General features: G+C 48.3%; 1 protein-coding gene across 6 annotated transcripts in view; it reads left to right on the top strand.

Moving 5' to 3' along the window:
- Nucleotides 1–1525: 1525 nt before the first annotated feature.
- Nucleotides 1526–21126, top strand: part of PI4KB (phosphatidylinositol 4-kinase beta) — a 29085-nt gene continuing 9484 nt past the window's right edge. For 2 of the 6 annotated variants that reach the window (XM_082663550.1, XM_082663554.1), the window contains exons 1-6: nt 1526–1915; nt 9446–10382; nt 14968–15012; nt 17425–17652; nt 19013–19240; nt 20898–21007. In XM_082663550.1, coding sequence (XP_082519676.1) covers nt 9474–10382; nt 14968–15012; nt 17425–17652; nt 19013–19240; nt 20898–21007 — 1520 coding nt within the window. In that variant the 5' untranslated portion in view covers nt 1526–1915; nt 9446–9473. Of the gene's footprint in view, nt 1934–3936; nt 4116–9445; nt 10383–14967; nt 15013–17424; nt 17653–19012; nt 19241–20897; nt 21008–21126 lie in introns of all 6 variants that reach the window. The other 4 variants (XM_082663552.1, XM_082663551.1, XM_082663553.1 and 1 more) reach the window with 4 other exon arrangements.

Here is a 21126-nt window from a genome sequence, read left to right on the forward strand (position 1 = left end):
ATTTAAACTATCTTTGGCACTCTTGGCCTCTTTGTCTGCTCATCTTTCCTTACTGTACTCCTGATTTAACCTAGCTTATCAACTTGCCCTCCCATGATATGAGCAAATTCCCTTCAGGATGCTCTCTCCTCTTTTTTCTTTGGCTGGATCATTTCTAGCAACTCTTCTTTGAGCTGGCTCACAGTATTTCTGAGAAACCTTTCACTCATTCATTCATTCATCATATGCAGAGTGGCCTTCTGTATTAATTAACAATATGTTCCTTCAGCAATCAGGTACCCCATTTGTTCTACTTTTGTACATACTGCACGTTTTACATAGATATTTTCAAGCTATTAATCTTTATTCTGCCTCCCGAACACTGAAGCAGTGATCCTCTTTCCTTTTGTCATGTATCCTATATTATTGTCTCAATAATAGTAATATAGTACTATGTATAGTAGTAACCTGTACTCTCTTTTAATCCTCACAAAATCCTGTAAAGTGTTAATATTCTCGGATCCACTTTGCAGACACAGAAACGGAGGTTCACAGAGGTTAAATCAGTCTTTCCAAATCAAACAGCCTTTAAGTGGCAGGGAAGGTGGCATCCAGGATCTGGGCTCAAACAACTAGCCCCAATGTAGAATATTAAGTAAGGCCCTGTGAGGGTTGGGACAGAGGTTCTGACGTAAAGGGTTCCTAGTCAATAAAGCTATCTGATAAATACACAAAAGCAACACCAGAAGTCCATTTGCGGGGCGTATTTTTTATTTGTTTAGTTTTATATGGTTTTGTTTCGTTTGGAAGGAGTGATTATGCCCTCCAAGCTTTTTTCATTTCACTCACCTCTCCCGACCTGGCCCTGTCCAGCCCCTCCCTGGCTGGATCGAGGTCCGGAGGCTGGAGGCCGAAGGCTGCCCAGGCAGGTGGTGACCTCGGAGGCAGAACCGCCACCTCGAGTCGCGCCGCTAACGGCGAAAGACTGACGCTTTTGGACCGCGCCATTCCCCCCCAAGCGATAAGGGGCGTAATCTTGGCATCGTCCTTAAAGATGAGTAGGAAAAGGATAGTGAAGGTGACTATTTTCCCCGCCTGCCCTTTGTCTTTCTGCTGTCCAGCTGGATCCCCAGCGTCCATCCCCTGACCTGATTTACTTAAGGAAGTCGTGTGGAATAACGGAGGGGGAAAGCCATTGCTTGCAATTACGGTAACTCGGTTGCTAAGCCGAACGGGCTCATTTACATATAATTTGCATGTTCCTGTGCTTTCTGAAGTACGCGATAAGTCTGCACTCCTCTAACAGAGCACCCACGCCCGCCTGCCACACTGCTGCTCTCTGCTCTAGCCCGGGAGCCCCTTCCCCTTATCCAGCAAATTTTACTTCCCTTTCGGCTTCCTTAGCCTCGCGAACACCGCCTCTTAAGTCCGCCTCCCAAAGGTTGGCCCCTCCTCCCACCCGTAAGCTCCTCTCTCCGTCTTCTCCTCCCTCCCCAGCTGCCAAATATCTCTTCCCCGCCCCCTTCTCTATTTCTGAACAGGCATGTTCCAGGCAGCTCACCCGACTCCCTACATTACTATGGGATCAGTAGGGTCCTGAGCGTCGGAGAAGCAAGAAAGCATAGTCCACGAAGAAGGGCCTGAACTCAGAAGAAAATCGAGATCTGCTGGGGATTTTTCTTTTTTTTTTTGGTCTTGGTTGTGCGAGGGAGGAAGAAAAAGTTGTGAGGCCCGGTCGAAAGTGAGGCAGCGCGAAGGCCCCCTCAGGCGGCGCCGAGGGCAGCCCCGGCAGCCGGGGCCTGGTGCAGCCGCCGCGGCCGCTGTCAGGGAAGCGCAGGCGGCCAATGGAACCCGGGAGCCGCCGCTGCTGCTGAGGCGGCGGTGTCGGCAGCCCGACCCCGACCGCCCGCACCCCCTCCGCCGGGGTCCCCCGGAGGTGAGCTCCTCCTACCCCGTGAGTGCCCCCTGCCCTGTGTGTGAAGGGGTCCCTCTCCCAACCTGTCCCGCACAGCGTCCCCCGCCCCCACACCTGGGTTTGACTACAAAACTGCCCTCCCGGTGGCAGCTGCACCCTGGGTTCCTTCTCCACCCTTTCTTCCCAAGCCTGGGGTCCTCCTCTGCTTTTTGGCTTCCTCTTCTGTTTAGCTCCTCCCTCTGCCCGGGGATTCCCCCCTCCCTCACTCTTATCCCTGTTGCCGCCGTCCCGAATTATTTTAAGTCGTCAACCCTTTCCACATCACGACGCCTTTTATAATGTCCATCCATGCTGTCTTTCCTCGTTGTCTGTGCTCCAGCCCCGAATCTTTCCATGGCCTCTGCCTTTACCCCTTTTCCTATTTTGTCCCTTTCCTCCGATGTCTCTATGCCACCCCAGCACTGGGTTCCCTTTTTCCTGATCTAAAGATTGTGGCCCTCTCTTCCTCTGCTGCTTCTGATTCCGTTACCCCACTGCCACCCACCCACCCAGCTCCTGGCTTCCAAGAATTGTCTGTTCCCTTCTCCTGAAGGGATCTAGGCTCTCCCCATCATTCCCAAAGTACTACTTACATTCTCCTTTGACCTTAAGCCTTACCCTTCTTCTCTGGAGTGCTTTATGATTCCTGTAACTTTCTTTAACTTCCCTCTACCCTTCCTCAATTCCCCCAATCTCTGGAGGTTTGTTTCTGTAGAGGAGAGATCTGACAGTGCCCCTTCCCATTCAGGATTTCCAACTTCAACACCTCCCTCGAGTTTCAAGGGTTTTGCTGATCCTTGTGACACTTGGTTCTGTTTTCCCTATGGTCTTTACGTGTTCTCTGTCATACTCTTTACCTTTACATACCACTTATTTCTGGATCAGCTAAACCTTGAGCTAAGAAGAAAATGTGTTGGGAGGAAGGGTAGCCTCAGCTGTCTCAGGCTTTTCTCTGGACAGTAGGGTGTTTCTGAAGGATGGAGCAAGTTTAAAAGAAGTTCCTATCAGATTACACTTCGTTGGAGGAACGAACAGTCCTGCATGGAAACTGAATGAGGTTGTGAGAAATTTTGTTTTGGATTATTTAATTTTAGGCTTGTCTTAAAGGGATCACAAATTGAGTCTCCTCCCACTCCTAAGAGGAATCAGTTTACTGTCTGTGGCTTCGCTAGAATGGTTTTGGTTGATTCCTTAAGAGTTTAGGCCTGGAGTGGGGTTGGTCAGGGGGTAACTGGGAAAAGGAACATGAGACAATGGAAAGAGCTTGTATATTCAGAATCAGGACTCCTGAGTTCAGCATGTGACTTCTTCACTTGACCTTTAGAATGACTTTTTTTGGGAAAATGGTCCACTGTATAGGCATCAGTGCAGTAATAGGCTTATAGCAGGATGTGGGTTGGGGGAAAAATTAGACTTATTTGTTTACAAAACATTCTGGGTTCCTCAGACACAAGGTATTTATGAGTAGTGATTTAGTTGTTCTGAGAATTTCCTTTCATTCTGGTCTCTTTGTTGGGCCTTTCTAGTCTTACAACCATGGGAGTAAATCAGTTTGAAAGACAAGCTCCAGGCCAGCTTCTTTGATCTGCCTTGCTTTTCTCCCCCACTGCTGTAAGTTGCTGACCACCTTTGCTGTTCCTCTTGTACTTGAGCCATAACTCCAGATTCTGTAGATGGAAAGTATGTTTGTGGGAAAGTCCTTTGAAGAAACTGGCTGGAAAAGAAAACTTGGAGTGAGTTAGGCCTTAGGAAACTAGTTGCTTCCTTGTATGCCATGTCTCTTGGCCTGCGATAGCGAAGAGAGCATATGAAGTTCCATTCATCTTCCTACTCTACGCCTGTTTGAAAGTCATCATGCTGCCTCATCCCACTTCTCCCTTTGTCTCCCTCCTCGTTAGCCAGTGTCCAATCTCATAATTCGCCTTTTTAGGAGCAGCTTCACTCCTTGGAAGCACCCCCAAAGAGAAGTCATATTTCCCCTAGTTTCCCTGCTTCCTTCTCAGTGCTGGGTCCACACTGCACAAGAACATGTTTGTTGAATGCCATCTAAAGCAGCAAATTGAGATTCTTTGATTTGGGGAAGAAGTTTGAGTGGGACCTCTCAGTAACTGGCATGAGACAAGAGAGGGCCTAGTTCAAGTGCATTTGGAGCTTGCAGCAGGAAGGAACAATTCAGAGAGAGGTGAGTGTACAGGTTGCTTTCTTTGCCATCTGTCTGTTACAGCAGGGGCTCCCAGAGCTGGCTTGGGCTGTCTGGCTGGAATCTGCTTATACCAGCTCTATAGTCCTGAACAGAATTCTCAGCCTGATTCAATATTGACTTAACTACCCAGAGACCACTGCTCTCCCTACCCTCCTGTTGGTAGCTTGAGAATGCCCTCTCCCCTGATGCCACCCTGCCTTGGGGCCTTGGGTAAGTGTTTACCTGGTTCCTGGTAGGGCTTGAGCCTGTTTGACTGCTCGGCTCTTTGTTTCTACAGGGAGAAGGTTGTACTCAATCTCCGTGTTTACCGTTAAGGTTAAGGGGGAAAGATGAGCTCAGACCTCCTTAAAGAAAGGTTTGAGTTAAACCTTGAGACGTGAAGAGGAAATTCTCAACCACAGAACAGGCAGCTTAGGATGATTCGGAGTCTCTTTAGAAGAGCAACTTCTTTTAAAAATTACTACTGAAGGGCTTCCCTGGTGGCGGCAATGGTTGAGAGTCCGCCTGCCGATGCAGGGGACACGGGTTCGTGCCCCGGTCTGGGAGGATCCCACATGCCCCAGAGTGGCTGGGCCCGTGAGCCACGGCCGCTGGGCCTGCGCATCCGGAGCCTGTGATCCGCAACGGGAGAGGCCACAACAGTGAGAGGCCCGCAGACCGCAAAAAAAAAAAAAAAAAAAAAAATTACTACTAAAGGCATACATGCATTTGAACAAATCCAATTGTACTTAAAGAGTTTATAATGAAAATCAATACTCCCTTTCCCTTCATCCCTACTCCTAGAGTTAATGTCTTAATTATTTCAGTGTTTCTCTCTGACAGTTATTGCCATAGCCTTAGATAAAATGCTTGTGCCTTTGTTTCTTAGTTTATTAATTGTTACAAAAGAAGATTGCACTTTAGAAGATTCACACCTCTTGCTTATATATTGTCATTTTTATTTCTACCGGAAGCCTGTGTAACTTTTTTTTTTTTTTGGCTGCGTTGGGTCTTTGTTGCTGCGCTCAGGCTTTCTCTAGTTGCAGTGAGTGGGGGCTACTCTTGCGGTGCGCAGGCTTCTCATCACGGTGGCTTCTCTTGTTGCAGAGCACGGGCTCTAGGCGTGCGGCCTTCAGTAGTTGTGGCACTTAGGCTCAGTAAGTAGTTGTGGTTCATGGGCTCTAGAGTGCAGGCTCAGTAGTTGTGGTGCACAGGCATAGTTGCTCCGCGGCATGTGGGATCTTCCCGGACCAGGGCTCGAACCAGTGCCCCTGCATTGGCAGGCGGATTCTTAACCACTGCACCACCGGGGAAGTCCCCTGTGTAACTTTAAATAACATATTTGAATCTTCTGTTCTTTCCATTAACTTTTAGTAACCTCTCTTAACTCTACCTTGTAGGATGAAGATATTGGCTCCACTACTCTTTTTTCCAATTCACATGATCCATCTCAAAGGGGTCTTTTTTTTTTTTTTTCCAAAGGGATCTTTTAAAAGGAAGTGGAAAATTGAGCTCACCTATCCGCTTGGAGGCAGAGTACTAAATTAGATGATCTCTTAAGGGTCATTCTATGAAAATACAGAAACATATAAAAATGTGAGGATTGGGGCTTCCCTGGTGGCGCAGTGGTTGAGAGTCCGCCTGCGGATGCAGGGGACATGGGTTCGAGCCCCGGTCCGGGAGGATCCCACATGCCGCGGAGCGGCTGGGCCCGTGAGCCATGGCCGCTGAGCCTGCGCGTCCGGAGCCTGTGCTCCGCAACGGGAGAGGCCACAACAGTGAGAGGCCCGCGTACCACAAAAAAAAAAAAAAAAAAGTGAGGATTGATCTGAAGCAATTGTATTTATCTAGTTCATGGAAAAAGATTTTAAGAAGGGAGTGGTGATTAACTGAGTGAGGAAATTGATTTGGGGCTCCTTATATCCTGTGCTACCAGAGAACAATCCACCAAGTCCTTTAACGGAGGCCATGGAGGGTTGTTTGCCTAGAATCTTTTGAGGTGATGAGAGGCGGGAAGCCATGTTAAGTGATAGCATTCCCTCCCCCCGAGTCTTCTGCAGACATTTACTTAAATGCTCAGTCACAGAACACATGCATATGTACCCTCTCTATCCTGTTTCACTGCTGCTGTTCTCTGCTTTGCCCTGAACAACCCTCTGATGCTCAGCTGAAGATTCCCTGCATTGCCCAGACATAACGTGTGGAGCCAGTCGGTTTTCAACATGCCCCCCACACCCCCCAACACACACCCCTTTCCTAGAAGCCAGCTGCTAGTCTGGGGCGGGTTGGCCTCTTCAGTTCCCTTCCAGTCTCCCTGGAAGGCCAGTTTAGGCTCCCAGTGTGAAATGTGGAGCCTCAGTTGTCTGAATGTCCTTGAGAGCTGTAGGAGTCATTTGATCCTAGAGGTCTGGATTTCCTTCTCTTGTGTTTTTCTTGTTCTCTGACTTATAAGGGGAAAGGTGGTGAATACAGAAACTGTTTCTTCCTTTTTCACTTTCTAGTCCTTTCACTCTCTTTAGAATAGTTACTTATCAAAGCTATATTTTCTTTGCATTTGAAAATGAATGAATTGATGTTGAGGACCATCTCTGGATTTAGGTTTGGGAGAATCCATTTCTTATTTCTTATTGCCTAAATTGCTAAATTTCCTTCAACTCCTCCTTTTCCCCATGACTTGCTTCAGATGCAGGCAGTTCCTGAGGCTCAGAAAGGCCAGGAGGGAGGCCTAGCTCCAGTTTGGTAGTTTCTAGTGGCAGAGCTGCCTATACCCGAGAGGAGTTTGGTTTTCCTCCTTCTCTTGACATTGTCTGTTCCCTGGATAGTAGAGGCTGCCAAATTGGGGACCTGTTCTATTCAGCGGGAAGTCCCCTGAATACTGTGATGTGGGATTTCTAACTGAGCCCTGGAATAAAAGAAATGATGGTCTCCTTTCTTTCCTTCCTGGTGCCAGTAATAATCCCAATTGTGACCATTTCCAAATCTTTTGTGTTTCCTAGTGAAGTCTGAGATGCTGTTTGTGGAGGATGTCTGAACTTCATTTCCCTTGCAACTTTTGAAAAGTGGATTTTTAGGAGCTTTTGGTGACTTGGAAGTCTCTGGAGTAGAGGAAAAGAGAAAAATGTGCCAAGCATAGAGAGATTGAGAAAAAAGAGTTGGTTGTATAAAGTGATTGAGGCTGTTGTGTGAGTTTCTAAGCAGACCTAAGAGGTAGTGGTCCCAGTTGAATTTGAGTGACCCTCTGGTGCAGAGTGTCCTACAAAGGTGCGGCAGGGAATGACTAAAGCTTCCTTCTTATTATTCCTGTGCAACCCATAGTTGCGAGTAGAGACAGATCCGCACAGGCAGCCATGCTGGTTCTACTGCTCAGAGGGCACTGCCTAATTTGGGAGAGAGCATAGTGAAAGAGTTGCCACCTTTTTGCTGATCCCAAGCTCAAAACTGCATCAGAGAAATTACATTTGGGGATGAACTTCTTGCTTGACAGAGTTAGGAGAAAGATAAACCAAAGTAGCCATTTTTGATGCTTTCTGAGAACTTGAGTTCCCCATCTGTCTTCCTGCAAAACTTTAGTGGTTGACTGCTGGGAGTCAGGGAGCTGTACTATATAATGTTGGGCAAATGAAGGTAACCTTGAGTCTTAACATTTCAGAGGTGCAAGAAGAGGCACTGGAAGAGTGGCAGTGGAAACATGGGCTTTGCAGAGTGACTAGAGAATCTGTATCTTGAGCCTTCTTCCACTTACCCAAAGTATATGCAACCAGGTTCACTAGTGTCAAAGCTGATGTCACTATCAGTTGGAAATTACCTGCATTCCAGCTCCACAGTTGCTTCTGCCTTTCTCTTGCTCATGCTCTTGAGTGTGTCTTAGATTCCCTCTATTTGTATTTTTGTGAAAAGGCCTCTGAGTCCATTGCTGACTACAGCCAGACTCCGGAGCTGGGTTGATCTGACATTAACAGTGTGCCTCTCCCAGTCCTTGCTTTGAAGTTTCCTCCTCTTCTGCACTGATTCTCCTGATTTGGATTTGGTGAGGCTCTGAAGAATCATTCTAGAACGGCAATGGCTTTTATCAACAGTGTTCTCTCGCTGACTTCCCTTCTGAGAGTCCCTCCAGAGAGGGATTCTTGGTTATGTGATTCCTGCCCCTCCCTGTTCTTTGGACTTTCTAGACACATGAGTCCCAGCCTGATATCTTTTTGCCTTCTCACAGCCTCTTCAGTTCTTGGGGTGTATGTATGAGAATGGGGAAAGTAGTGTTGGGATAATTGTTTTGGAAGAGTCTCAAGTAACGAGTATTAACTGCAATTCACTTTCCTTATAAACAACGTGTGTGTGCACACGCATTGTTTACTAACCTTTTAGGTGATTAGGATTCAACTAGCATTTGTTAAGTACTGCTGTGCACCAGGGACTCTGTTAGATCCCTTTACACACATAAAGTTATTTATTCTACACAGCAACAATAAGAAGTAGATATGTTTTTCCCATTTTGCAATTGAGGAAACTGAAACTTAGAAGATAATGTGGTTTGTATAAGTTTACACATCTCATAATGGCAGAGCCAGGATTTAGAGCCTCAGCCTATTTGACTCCAAGTTCAGGAGTTTTTCCACTCTCCTGCAGCTGCCACTGCACTTGAGAAAGGGAGAATGATGTCATGAAGTCAGACGAACAGAGAAACGGCACAGTTCAGCAGGGATGATGGTTGTTTTAGAGCTTTTTCTTCTCAGTGAAGCCTGGTATGGTATTTCTTGGGAACTTTGAGTCTAAAAGGGAAGGTAAGAAATTATCTGTAACTAGAAAAATACATGAAGATTTTAACACTAAATAAAGGTGAGATGTTCAGAACCAGTGTATGGAGTGTTATATGAGTAAGAAAATACAGTTCAAAGAGGAAAAGGAAAAGGTTATTGGCAGGCATTTAAAGGGAGATATGGAGATAGAAAAGCATTTGAAGAGTTGGGGACAAGGGAATTAAAACCAGAATTGCTTCCCAGTCTACCTGAAGAATTTGTAAACCTATATGAACAAAACACATATAAAGCAGCATTCTGCAAATACAAGTTAAGAATAAAGGCTAAGCTGAGTAACTAAGTGCAGAAGGAATGAAGAGTAATGTAGCAATCAGAAGTGGAGGGAGGTAGTCAGGGAAAGCTTCCTGGGAGGAGAGGACTTTTCATCTGATTTTGAATGAGTCCAGGAAGACATAAAGAGAGGAGGTGCCAGGGAAGGTTTCATGGCGAAGGGAAGACCTGAGGATGGCACCACTAACCAGTGTGTGTACGTGTCTCCCTTTCTGTTCCTTTCTCCCTCCCTCCTTCCTTCCGTAGCCTGGAAGCTCGAAGTCTGGCTGTGGCCATGGGGGACACAGTAGTGGAGCCTGCCCCGCTGAAGCCAACTTCTGAGCCCACTCCTGGCCCATCAGGGAACAATGGGGGCTCCTTGCTAAGTGTCATCACGGAGGGGGTCGGGGAACTATCAGTGATTGACCCTGAGGTGGCCCAGAAGGCCTGCCAGGAGGTGCTGGAGAAAGTCAAGCTTTTGCATGGAGGCGTGGCCATCTCTAGCAGAGGCACCCCACTGGAGTTGGTCAATGGGGATGGTGTGGACAGTGAGATCCGTTGCCTGGACGATCCACCCTCTCAGATAAGGGAGGAGGAAGATGAGATGGGGGCCACAGTGGCCTCGGGCACAGCCAAGGGAGCAAGAAGGCGGCGGCAGAACAACTCAGCTAAACAGTCTTGGCTGCTGAGGCTGTTTGAGTCGAAACTATTTGACATCTCCATGGCCATTTCATACCTGTATAACTCCAAGGAGCCTGGAGTGCAAGCGTACATCGGCAACCGGCTCTTCTGCTTTCGTAATGAGGACGTGGACTTCTATTTGCCCCAGTTGCTTAACATGTACATTCACATGGATGAGGACGTGGGTGATGCCATCAAGCCCTACATCGTCCACCGTTGCCGCCAGAGCATTAACTTTTCTCTCCAGTGTGCCCTGTTGCTGGGGGCCTACTCTTCAGACATGCACATTTCCACTCAACGACACTCCCGCGGGACCAAGCTCCGGAAGCTAATCCTCTCAGATGAGCTGAAGCCAGCTCACCGAAAGAGGGAGCTGCCCTCCTTGAGCCCAGCCCCTGACACAGGGCTGTCTCCCTCTAAAAGGACTCACCAGCGCTCTAAGTCAGATGCCACCGCCAGCATAAGTCTCAGCAGCAACCTGAAACGAACAGCCAGCAATCCTAAAGTGGAGAATGAGGATGAGGTAAAATTCCCGGGAGGGACAGGGGTAAGCAAGGTGGCATGGAGCCAGGATGTCTGACATAGGGTTCCTCTGTCCTTTTCTCTCCGTTCCTCTGTTTCATTTCACTGATAAAAGCATGGAATGTTAGAATGGAAAAAGACCTTAGAATTCATGTATTCCAGCTGCCTCATTTTACAAAGGAAGAACTTGGAGACCCAGAGAGATAAAGTGACTTTCCTCAGGTCATATAGCTAACAGCAAGGCTGACACTCCTGACTCTGTCCAATGTGTTTTTACTAAACTGCACTTCCATTCTCTTACTGAGAACTGTGGCAGAGACCCTCCCCAGCCTGACTTGAAACCTGGGATATCTACCAGGACCTCTTAGAGCAGCAACCATGGGGGAGGAGAAGGGACCCTGTGTGTGAATTTTGTGTGTGCTGCGGGAGGGGAGATGTTAAGTAGAACCTCAGCTTCGTTCTCCTAGCCACTCCTCCTCATAATCCCTCTCCCCCACTCCCTGAAGATCCTGCTGTTTGTTGACAGAAGGGTGAGGTTCATTCCCTATCATTGAGGCATCTGCAGAATGCCCTCCCACCCGCCTTTCCTTGGGGGAAAAGATGTCTTGTCTTTTTCCCATATCATTTGGGAGAAGCACAAAAGGAAGAGGGAAGCAGTCCTGGTAATAGAGTAAATCTTGGGCATACCCAGTGTCTAGTCAAGGACCTGAAACCTAAAGAAGAGAAAGCAGCAGTCAGGGTATCCCATTTAGGATATAGAGCAGGGATGAGATAAGCACATGAGTAGGTTATACCCACCTTTCATTCCATATCTGGACAGATAGCAGGGGAAGTTGCCCAGTGGACAACCAGTAGTATCAGTGACCTGATGTCCCAGCCAGACAATGGTGCCCCAGTCCCCACCCCCGACTCACCACCAGCCACGCTCCCATCCTGGCTGCCAGCCTAGCCTAGAAAAGAAGGGAGAAAAGAACGAGGAATTTGCGTTGTTGGAAAATGCATATAGTTGTGCTGGCATCTGCCTCTGTGGGGCACATAACCCACCCACGTTTTTGATACAATGGGACTTCTTTCAACTAGAGAGAGGTCAGAGTGACTAGGGAAGGGAAAAGACAAGAGCAGGGGAGACTACAGAGCCTGGTCTCTCTGGAAATTCGGTATTTTATTATGAGAATAATAGTGAAGCTAAAGGAACTAACATTTATTGAGCACTTACTACGCGCCAAGCATCACGTCAAATACTTTACACTTAATCCTCACAACAACCCTAAGAGACAGGTATTATTTTACTATTGAGGAAACAGCTTAGAGCGGTTAGATGATTTGCCCCAGGTCTCTCAACCAGTGCATATCAGACCAGGCCTCAGCTGTCAGAGTCCATATGGGGAAGAACAGCCTAGGCCTTAGCCATGAAGGTTTCCACATCCATGCACAGGCAGAGCCCAAGTGTTCTCAGAACCAGAAGAGACCATTTTCATTTCTGGTTGAGCTTGGCAGGGCAGCCCAGGGTCATGAAGGGAGGCTGTTGCACAGCAAGAAGAATCATCCAGAGCCGGTGGGACTAAGGTCGTGAAGTGTTTGGGAGCTCCTCCTCTTGGGGCATCAGAGGGAGCCTGTATCAGTATGAGTGGGAGCAGCTGCAAGTGAATCCCTTGGTGCCTCTTGGCTTTTCTCTGCAGGCATTTTGTAATTCTCATCTTAGGACCAGAAAAACTGAGGCCTCTGGCTTTTCTTACTCTGTGTTGGTCCTCAGTCCCTCTTCCTTGCATCTAACTCCTGCCTAGGATGGGATTTGGGGTGATGCTGAGACACAGTTATTCTGTGAGTGCTTAAATCCTCTAGGTTGGCTTCTCCAGCTGCCATTCTTCCCAACCTGGCTCCTTTATCTTGGGTCAGTAGATCCAGGAAAGGAAGGAGATACCACGTCCCCAGGCACTCCCATGTTATCTGATGCTGGCAGAAAGAGACATCTGAATCCACTGTGTCTCCTCAGGAAATGTGAGAGTGAGAGTCACCAGGAGTCTAAGCATTGGAGTCTTCAGCACAGAGGTCTCTCCAAACCCCTTTGGCATTTTGAGGATACATCTTTCAAGGCCTTTGTCTCCCAAATACCAAGGGAATTGTTTTTCTTTCTTTCTAATACTCCTTCTCCCCATCATGCAACATTTATTCACTCAACATACAGCTCTTGAGCTTGTATACTGTGTGGAGCCCTGCACTAGAGGCAGTGGAGGATGTAGGATAAAATGCTGTCTTTCACTCCAGGAACTTACAAGGGAGTATGGAGATCGCATTAACTAGGAAATTGTTTACTTTGTGGCTCTTGATTTTGTATCCTGAAGCTTCACTGAATTTATTAGTTCTAACAGTTCCTTGGTGGAGCTTGTGACTCTCTTGAAATGTTGATTCCTGCATATGAGGAGGAAGTATACAGCTTCCTAAAACAAAACATAATTATCTCAGGTCTGAGCAGAGACTCCAGAAGGAGAGACACACCGCTCCCCATCTCTTGCTTTCCTGTGGGTTCGGAGTTTAATCCTACTCTCCTGCCACCCGTAGGGAAGCTCAGGAGGGTGAAGAGAGGCCTCAAAGAAAAGGCCCAGGTGCTCATACAAGTCTCTTCCTGCCTGGGGTATCCCTACAGAGTTCTTCTCTGCCCAGATCTCACAGAAGGTTGTTTTCTTTTAATGAGGAATCCTTTACACTCTCCCCTGCATTCAGAGGGCTCTAGCACTGATTCCTTCCATCCCCCACCATTCTCCACCCTTCCAAGCCCACTCCTTCAAAGCAGTTTCTATCAGCCTAGTCAGGGAACTCTGTTCAGGCAGTTTTGCAGTTGTAACCAAATGGTAAATATTCTGGCATAGGGTTGGGGGTGCAGGGGGCAGTAATTTAGCTGCTAGCCCCGCACCCCACATAATGACACTTGTAGATCAGCTTTGTCTTCTCAGGGCTATAACCTTTGTACAGAGAAATATGCTGCGTATCACACTGTAAGCCCCAGCAGGCCTTTCAGCCTAATAGAGTATGATGTCAGCTTCTTGGCCTCAAGCTTTTCTCCTTGGAGCTGACTCAGTTTGAGTGACTCAAGCCTACAGAGTAGGAGAGAGGAGCAGGTCATGATATAACTCCCTTCCCCCAAGGCTGTTAATGAGTCAGGACCGTCCTGTCTGTAGGAGAGTCAGCTGGAGCGTGGCTCATGGAACCAATATCCTGCCTGCTGTTCCTTCCCCACCCAGCTCATGAGTAAAAGTTGAACCAGTAAGTCACCATAGCCTCTAGCATCCTCGCCTCAATTCTCCCTCCCACCCCTGCCCAAAGCAGTTGTTGCCTTGGGAGAGTGTTCAGCTTGGCTTCTGCCTCAAAGTGCCCCTCTCCCTAGGTTCTTCAAAGAAAGACCTGACTAGAGGACCTCCAGCTAGAATAGAACTTAAACCGTGGAATTGAATTAAGTAGTTGCTTGAAACGCGGATTGCAGAGTAGCTCAGTGACCACTGCCCTCCTGCCCTGGGAGTTCCTTGGACTTCGTCTCTGAAGTCCAGGCTGCACATTTGTGTACATGTATTGCCCCTTGCTGCACATCTGTGTACACGTATTGCCCCTTCTTCCTGCTCTGGGAGACCTTCGTGGACAACGCAGGATGGGCCTGTGCACGAGCTGCAGCAGAGCCGCTGAATGAGCTTCAGTACCAGCCCTTTCCCCTGTTTTGCTTACAGACACCAGTAAGACATAGGAATGGGGTGAGGTTTTAGCTAAATCCCCTGGGCTGGGACTAGGACAGCTGCTGCTGCTCAGCTACTCAGCTTTCTCAGATGGATTCAGCTGGTACCTGGCTCCCCAACTTATGTCAAAAAAATTGTAATTTTTTGAGTATCATGTGAAATACCCTGATAGGAAGCCTACAGAAGTTTGGTAGGTAAGAAAGTTATTCATCCTTAACTCCCAGCAGCATCTAGCCCAGAAGTTTCATGCTCATGGGTCCATGGTATCCCTTGTCACATGATTGAAGGTTGGGATTAGGTTTCCCAGGGTGATGATGAGGCTGATTAGAGAGGAGATGTACCTGGCACTGAAAGTTTAGCTCTTCTGCTTCCTCCTTGACGTTTCCAAGAAGCTGGAGGAACATGGGATTTCCAGCGTGGGGGCCATGAAGCTTGTTAAATTCAGTCTCTCGATGGTGGTCTCCATGGAGAAGGGGTTGGTTGAGAGCATGTGAGTGGATGAAGAGAAAGCAGGGAAGCTTGGCAGCGCGGTTACCTCCCTGAGGGATCCAGCTTTAGGATTTGTCCCAGAAGGAAGACTTGTGCAGGCAAGAATAGAAGGGAAGAAAGTGAAAAGCAGAGGACAGTGTCTCTTCACCCCTCCTGACCTCAAGGTTTGCACTAGCTTTCCAGCATCTTCCACAAGTGTCAAGATTCTGGGCAAGTGGCATTTGTGGGTTGACTTTCTTTCATTAAAGCGGAAAGGTAGAGAGCTACACAAGAGAAGCAGTTATGATCCAAGTTGGAGCTAAATTCTTTGCCTTTGTCTCTCTCCCTTCCCTCCCCGCCCCCTCCTTCTCCCCTTGCCCTCCGGCCCTTTCCCAGGAGCTCTCCTCCAGCACCGAGAGTATTGATATTTCATTCAGTTCCGTAAGTGGGGCCAGGCTGGGACTGGGTGGCAGGCTCCCCCCATGGCCGCATTTCCTCTCCGTCCCCAGGTCTTCTGAGTCCCCAGGCCAAGGCTGGAGTTAAAAGGTGCCTTTTCTTCCTGGGACATCAGCTCCTCCCTCCCAGACCTGGAGGAGCCCCCTGCTGTTTATTGCCAGTGCTCTGAGCCCAGGCTGAGTGGGGCTCAGCTGATCCTTCTCCCAGAGACAGCTGGGATGCAGTGCAACTCAGCCCCCAGCTCCTGGGTCTCTAGAGCAAACAGCTGGGAGAGAGGTAGAATTTATCCCTGGATTGGAGCCAAAAACTGCTTGGCAGGAAACCCTGAGGATCCTGTTTCTCCCACCCAGAACCCTTTCCCCATGGCTTGTGCCATCAGACCATCAAATACTTATTCAGTGTCTTCCAAATGCTAGGCCCTGTGCTGGGTGAGCTGACCCGAAAAGCAAACAGGATTTGGCCTGAAGGAAAGTTTTGCCTCCCCACAGCCAGTTTTCTTTTCAACTTCAACCACATTTCTTCCAGGTCTGAGTTCTTCCCTTTCCCAGCTCACTGCCCACGATGTTCCTTAATCCTCATTCTCCTTTCTTGTTCCCTCTGAACTAACCCCTGACCCTCTGGTCCCACAGGGTCTCGGACCTTGTTGCTGGGCAGAGACGTGAGAGGAAATGCTGGACCCTCTGGGAGTTTGGATGATTTTTTTACACTTTATTTTTGATTTGTCTACCCAATCAGTTTGTTCTGTGCTGATCCCCTTTCAGTCATGATTGTGGCAGTGCCTCTCTCTCAAGGCCTGGGGTCATATTTCCAACATGCTGATGTGACTTAGGGGCCCCTGACCCAAATGCTGAATTGAGGATGGGAAGGAATTCTGTTGTTTCTAATCTGAGATAACTATGAATTGTTTGGGGTGGAGGGTCCTTGGGACCATGACCATTTGCCACCTGAGTGGATGGATTAGGAGATAAGGATGAACGAAGGAGTGAGTCTCCAAATTTCCTTTTCCTTTCTTTCTCTTTCTCTATTAAGCCCCTGGGATATTTCCAGGGACCACAGAGGTCTAGTTCTATTGTCTTCCTGTCTTTATCTCTGTTCAACCCTGCCTCCCAAAGCATTCCTGACTGATTCAGACACCCTGTTTTTCATTATTGTATGGGGACCTGAGCCAGCCCCCTGTGGGGTAGAGGCTGAGAGATGAGCTGTCCCTTTGAACCCTGGCTCTGTGCACATGCAGAGGTGGGCATGGTACTGCCCAGCTTTCAAAAGAAGTTCTTTTTTGCAGTGTGAGGGTAGAAATTCTCACTCAGGAAACTAAGCAAGACACACAGAGAGGGAGAGAAGCCTGGTGAGTGAAATACTACTGTTTCTATAAGTGGATGAGATAACCGTTCTTATCTAGGTGAGGAGAGATGGAACGGGGTGGCTATCCTGATAAAATGCCCCTTACGGTAGAAGGACTTAGGGTGGGAAAAGAGCCCTTCTTCCTGTCTAGCTGAGTCCATCTTTTTCCCCATCCCCACCTTACTCCCCAGACTGACTTTGCCCTTTCTGAGAATGAAGTGTCCAACGTGAGCAGCCAGTTTCACAGGAGGGAGCTAATATGGGGAGCCTAGTCCCTGAGCGGTAGGGGAAGAGGATCCAAGGAGGATTCACTGAAAGACAGGTCTTCAGGGCCATCATCAGGGGCTGAAAGGAGCTATTGTTTTCTCCACCCACCTGCCCACCCGTACCTCCCTCCATCTGCTTTTCCTTTCCCCATTGATCATTCCCTCATTAGTGCAAAGTCAGCTCATCCTTCCCTCATCCCCTGCATGTGCATTGACCCTTTGTGAGAGATTGTGGGGTGGACAGGGGGATGCCGTTGAAAGTATCAAAAGTCACTTATGGATTGAGTCCTCCTTTGAAAGGGGAAATACTGACTCGCTGTTCCCCTCCTTAGCCTTGTGGGCCCTGGTGGAGACCCAGCCCAAGCATCCAGGTGGGGAGAGGGACAGCCTCATTCTTGAGATGGGTGAAGCACTTCAGGTGTAAGCAGCATTTCTCTCTGGGTCCCTGGCTAACCTCTCTGGATATCATCCCCCACCCATCTTGAAGCCTTGGGACAGTTGCTCAGAAACTCAAGTCCAAGAGAAGAGGGGTGCACCTGGTGACCTGGATTCACACATCACCCCCTTACCCTCAAGAACTAGCCTGTGGAGAAGGACTGTGCTGGCTTTTCCACCTGTTCCCAATTCAAGTTGACAGGGGTGGGTGGGATCTCCTACAAGGGCCTAACGGTAGCTCCTTCCCTGGAGTTCTAGAGACACTGAGACTCCTGCCCTGCATGGCCAGGAGTGACTGGGCCACTTTTTTCTATGGTTTCTTCACCATCTTTTACTTCATCCCAACCCCCTGTAGCCCGTCAGACTGGCTCCCGAGCGAGAATTCATCAAGTCCCTGATGGCGATTGGCAAGCGGCTGGCCACGCTCCCCACCAAGGAACAGAAAACACAGCGGCTGATCTCAGAGCTCTCCCTGCTGAACCATAAGCTCCCTGCCCGAGTCTGGCTGCCCACTGCTGCCTTTGACCACCACGTGGTCCGCGTGCCCCACACCCAGGCTGTTGTCCTCAACTCTAAGGACAAGGTAGGTGGGCTCTGGCCCAAACCATACCCCTCATCTGACTCTACTCCTGTCGTTGTCCAGGGTGTGTGTATGTGCCCAGGGGTGCCCCACCAGCATCCTAGACTCCCTCCATAGCCCACGTGCACGTGTCAGCCTTGACTTCACCTGAGTACTGTTGTGATTCCGAGGGCCCTCCTGTCCCCCTTCTTGGGCTTTGTTTTTCTGGATCAAAGAGGCCTGATCTTTTCAGCTTGCCTCTTGCCATGTCTCAGGAGAGAGCTGCTCTCCTCCCCTCCTCACAGTCCTTTTGGTAGCTTTTCTCCAGCCCTTCTATAACTCTTAGGCTTTCCAGGTACAGCAACAATGAGAGTAGAGAAATCTTTGTTTCTAAGACCTTTTCTGATCACAGTGGGCAGGGAGAAGGAGAGAATTAGCTAAATTAGTCTGCTGGTTGAAATGAGCACTAATGGTTCAGATTTTTTTCCCAGAAGACGTATTGAAGATTAGAATCCTGCTTGGAATGGTGCCCAACTTTTTCCCAGTCTTTTTGTCTGTTTTTAGGACAAGCCCACAGAGGCATTCAGGCCTCTCTGAATGGGTGGTAATTGATGGTTTGGAATGGTTTTGCCAGGGTGCTTCAGCTATACATTTTGAAGCTCAGCTGAAACATTTTAAAGACCTGTGTACTCTCTCAGCCAAATTCTTTTTTTTTTTAAGACAGTGATGTTAACAGTTTTAGTTTAAAGTATCAATATTTGCATGACACTAGAAAGTATATACTTTGGCAACTAACTTCCCATGAAAAACTTTAGCTGTCAACTTAAAACTGAGGGGATACATGATTTTTCAAAATACTTTTAGGAAGTACATAAGCAGAATAGTGTGTGGACCACTGCTTTACGAGACTGTGTCCTGATCAGTTTGGAGGACACCTCTTGTAGTAGAACCACCTGGGGAAGGTGGATGCCTTTTTAAAAATGCAGATTCCTGGGCTCCAGCCCCAGACTGAGTTACTAGATTTGGGTTGGGCCCCAAGTAAGTCAGTTTTCAACATGCACCCCAGGTGGTTCTCATGCAAACCAACACTTCAGGGGAAAAAACTAGTATTTTACAGTAGTTCAGCCATGGCTGAAGAGGGAAACACCTCAGGTATGTTTTTAATTAAGGAGAGAACTGAAAGACGCTAAGAATTGGAGCTCACAAAGTAGCAGCACCCATAGGATAAGTTCCTGCCCTAAATATGGCATTCCTGATGTCAGGGGACTGATGGACTCAGGTTGGAGCAGTAGTGGGCAGCAGGAAGAACCGTGTTAGCAGAGTTGAGGTTTGGGGGGAACAGTGGTGGAGGTAAGCTGCAAATACTGTTCTCACTTACCCGCAGGCTCCCTACCTGATCTATGTGGAAGTCCTCGAATGTGAAAACTTCGACACCACCAACGTCCCCGCCCGGATCCCGGAGAACCGAATTCGTAGCACCCGGTCTGTAGAGAACCTGCCCGAATGCGGCATCACCCACGAGCAGCGGGCAGGCAGCTTCAGCACTGTGCCCAACTATGACAACGATGATGAGGCCTGGTCGGTGGATGACATAGGCGAGCTGCAGGTGGAGGTGAGGGAGCTCCAAGGGCACAGCACCTATTCTGGAACTTTCAATGTATTTGAGACAACACAACACACCCTGAGGCAGGCTGAAGCAAGTACCCAAATGAGTGCCATAGGTAGTGACAGGTGTGAGAGGGGACAGCTCTGAACAGCTCTGGTCTGGAACAGATTCAGGTGGAGCTCATTTTCCTGCAAGAAGAATTTAGGCTTACTGTAAGAAGGAACTTCTAAGCCCAGGGGAGTGTGAAAATTTTAATCAAAATATACATTGAACACCTGCGATATAAAGTTGTCTTAGGAACGCAGAGAAGAATCATTCATACATTCATTCATTCAAGAAATGTTTATGGAGGGCCTTTGTGCCAGCCCTGAGTGCTGTGTGCTAGTAAACAAGGCTTGGCCCCTGCCTGCAAGGGGCTTATGACCTAACAGGAGAGAGAACAAGGCCAGTCAGCAGGTAGATGTAGTGTGGTGTGATCCAGGTTGTGCTGGAGAGGATGGGGTATCATGGGAGCACCTGAGAGTGGAGGTATCACTTATTCCAGACTTGGGATTGGACACGCCCCGAAAGATTTCTTGGAGGAAATAATATCTCAGCTGAGGCCTGAAGGTAGGTAGGAATTAGTTGTACCGAGTATTCCAGGCAGAGGAGACAGCAAGTGCAAAGACTGGAAGACATGAGAGAGCTTGGCCCATTTTAAGAATAGAAAGAAATTTTGTGTGGCTGTGATGTGTGGTCATGAGATGAGGAGGTGGTGAAGAATGAGACTGGAGAGGCCGTCATGGGCCAGATTGTAAGAAGGATCCTGTAAGCTGTGGAAAGAAACTTGGATTTCGTTCTGGGGTTGTAGGGATCCAGAGCAGGATTTTATTAGAGCTGTAGCACAGCCGGATTTCACTTTGTGGAAAGGCAGACTCTCCACTTGAGCTTACAGTCCAAATGGGGAGACTGGATGCAGACATTTAAGAAAAAAATCTATGTATAAGATACACAACAAGGCAGTGTGCAGTAAGTGATCAATGGGGTTAAGGAGAAATGCACTTGTACAAAGGAAAGAGTAAAGAAGGGACTTGATATGGACCTTGGGGTCTGGTAGAATATTTTATAGTTAGAGAGAGATGGGGAGATAAGACTGAATGACTTAGGTTGAAGAAATTGCTCAAAGGAACCTAGCGTGGAGAGGGTCTTTTCTGGACCCTAAGGGAGAATGCATCCCTGGCCTTGGGGAGCTCTCAATATAAGGCTGAAAGTTCAGCTTTCTGTGATGGTCATGGCAGTGGTTTGCAAACTTGAGTGCGTTAGAAGTCTTCCGGAGAACTTGTTAGAAATTCAGACTTCCAGATCTCATTCCCAGTAATTCTAATTCAGATTGATGGTGGGATTTGGGAATCTACGTTTTAGCAGCATTCCAGGTAATTCTGATGGAGGTAGTTGACACATTGAAAAACACTGCTAGAGGATCTGTGTGGGGGGGGGCCTAGGCAGTTTGGGGTCCAAGTGGTCAGGATGGTGCATAACCAGGGGAGGCTTTTTGGAGCAGGGTTTGGAAGGGAGGGCTGATCGTGTCTTGGAGATGGCAGCACGCAGGGTGATCTGAGGAGGAGGTGAAAGAGGCAACCCCTGTGCTCAGCGCTTCTGACCTGCAGTCCCCTGCTCTCCCCAGCTCCCTGAAGTGCACACCAACAGCTGTGACAACATCTCCCAGTTCTCCGTGGACAGCATCACCAGCCAGGAGAGCAAGGAGCCTGTGTTCATTGCAGCAGGCGACATCCGGTATGGCCAGACCATGTTGCCCGTCATTTTTCATCCCTCTCTTAGGCACTGCCTTCCTCTTTGTCCCCTTCCTCTCTGTCAGCCTGTATCTTTCCCTCTTCTCTCTCCTTACTCTGTCC

Source organism: Grampus griseus (assembly GCF_964374135.1).
Source record: "Grampus griseus genome assembly, chromosome: 1".
Classification (NCBI taxonomy): Eukaryota; Metazoa; Chordata; class Mammalia; order Artiodactyla; family Delphinidae; genus Grampus; species Grampus griseus.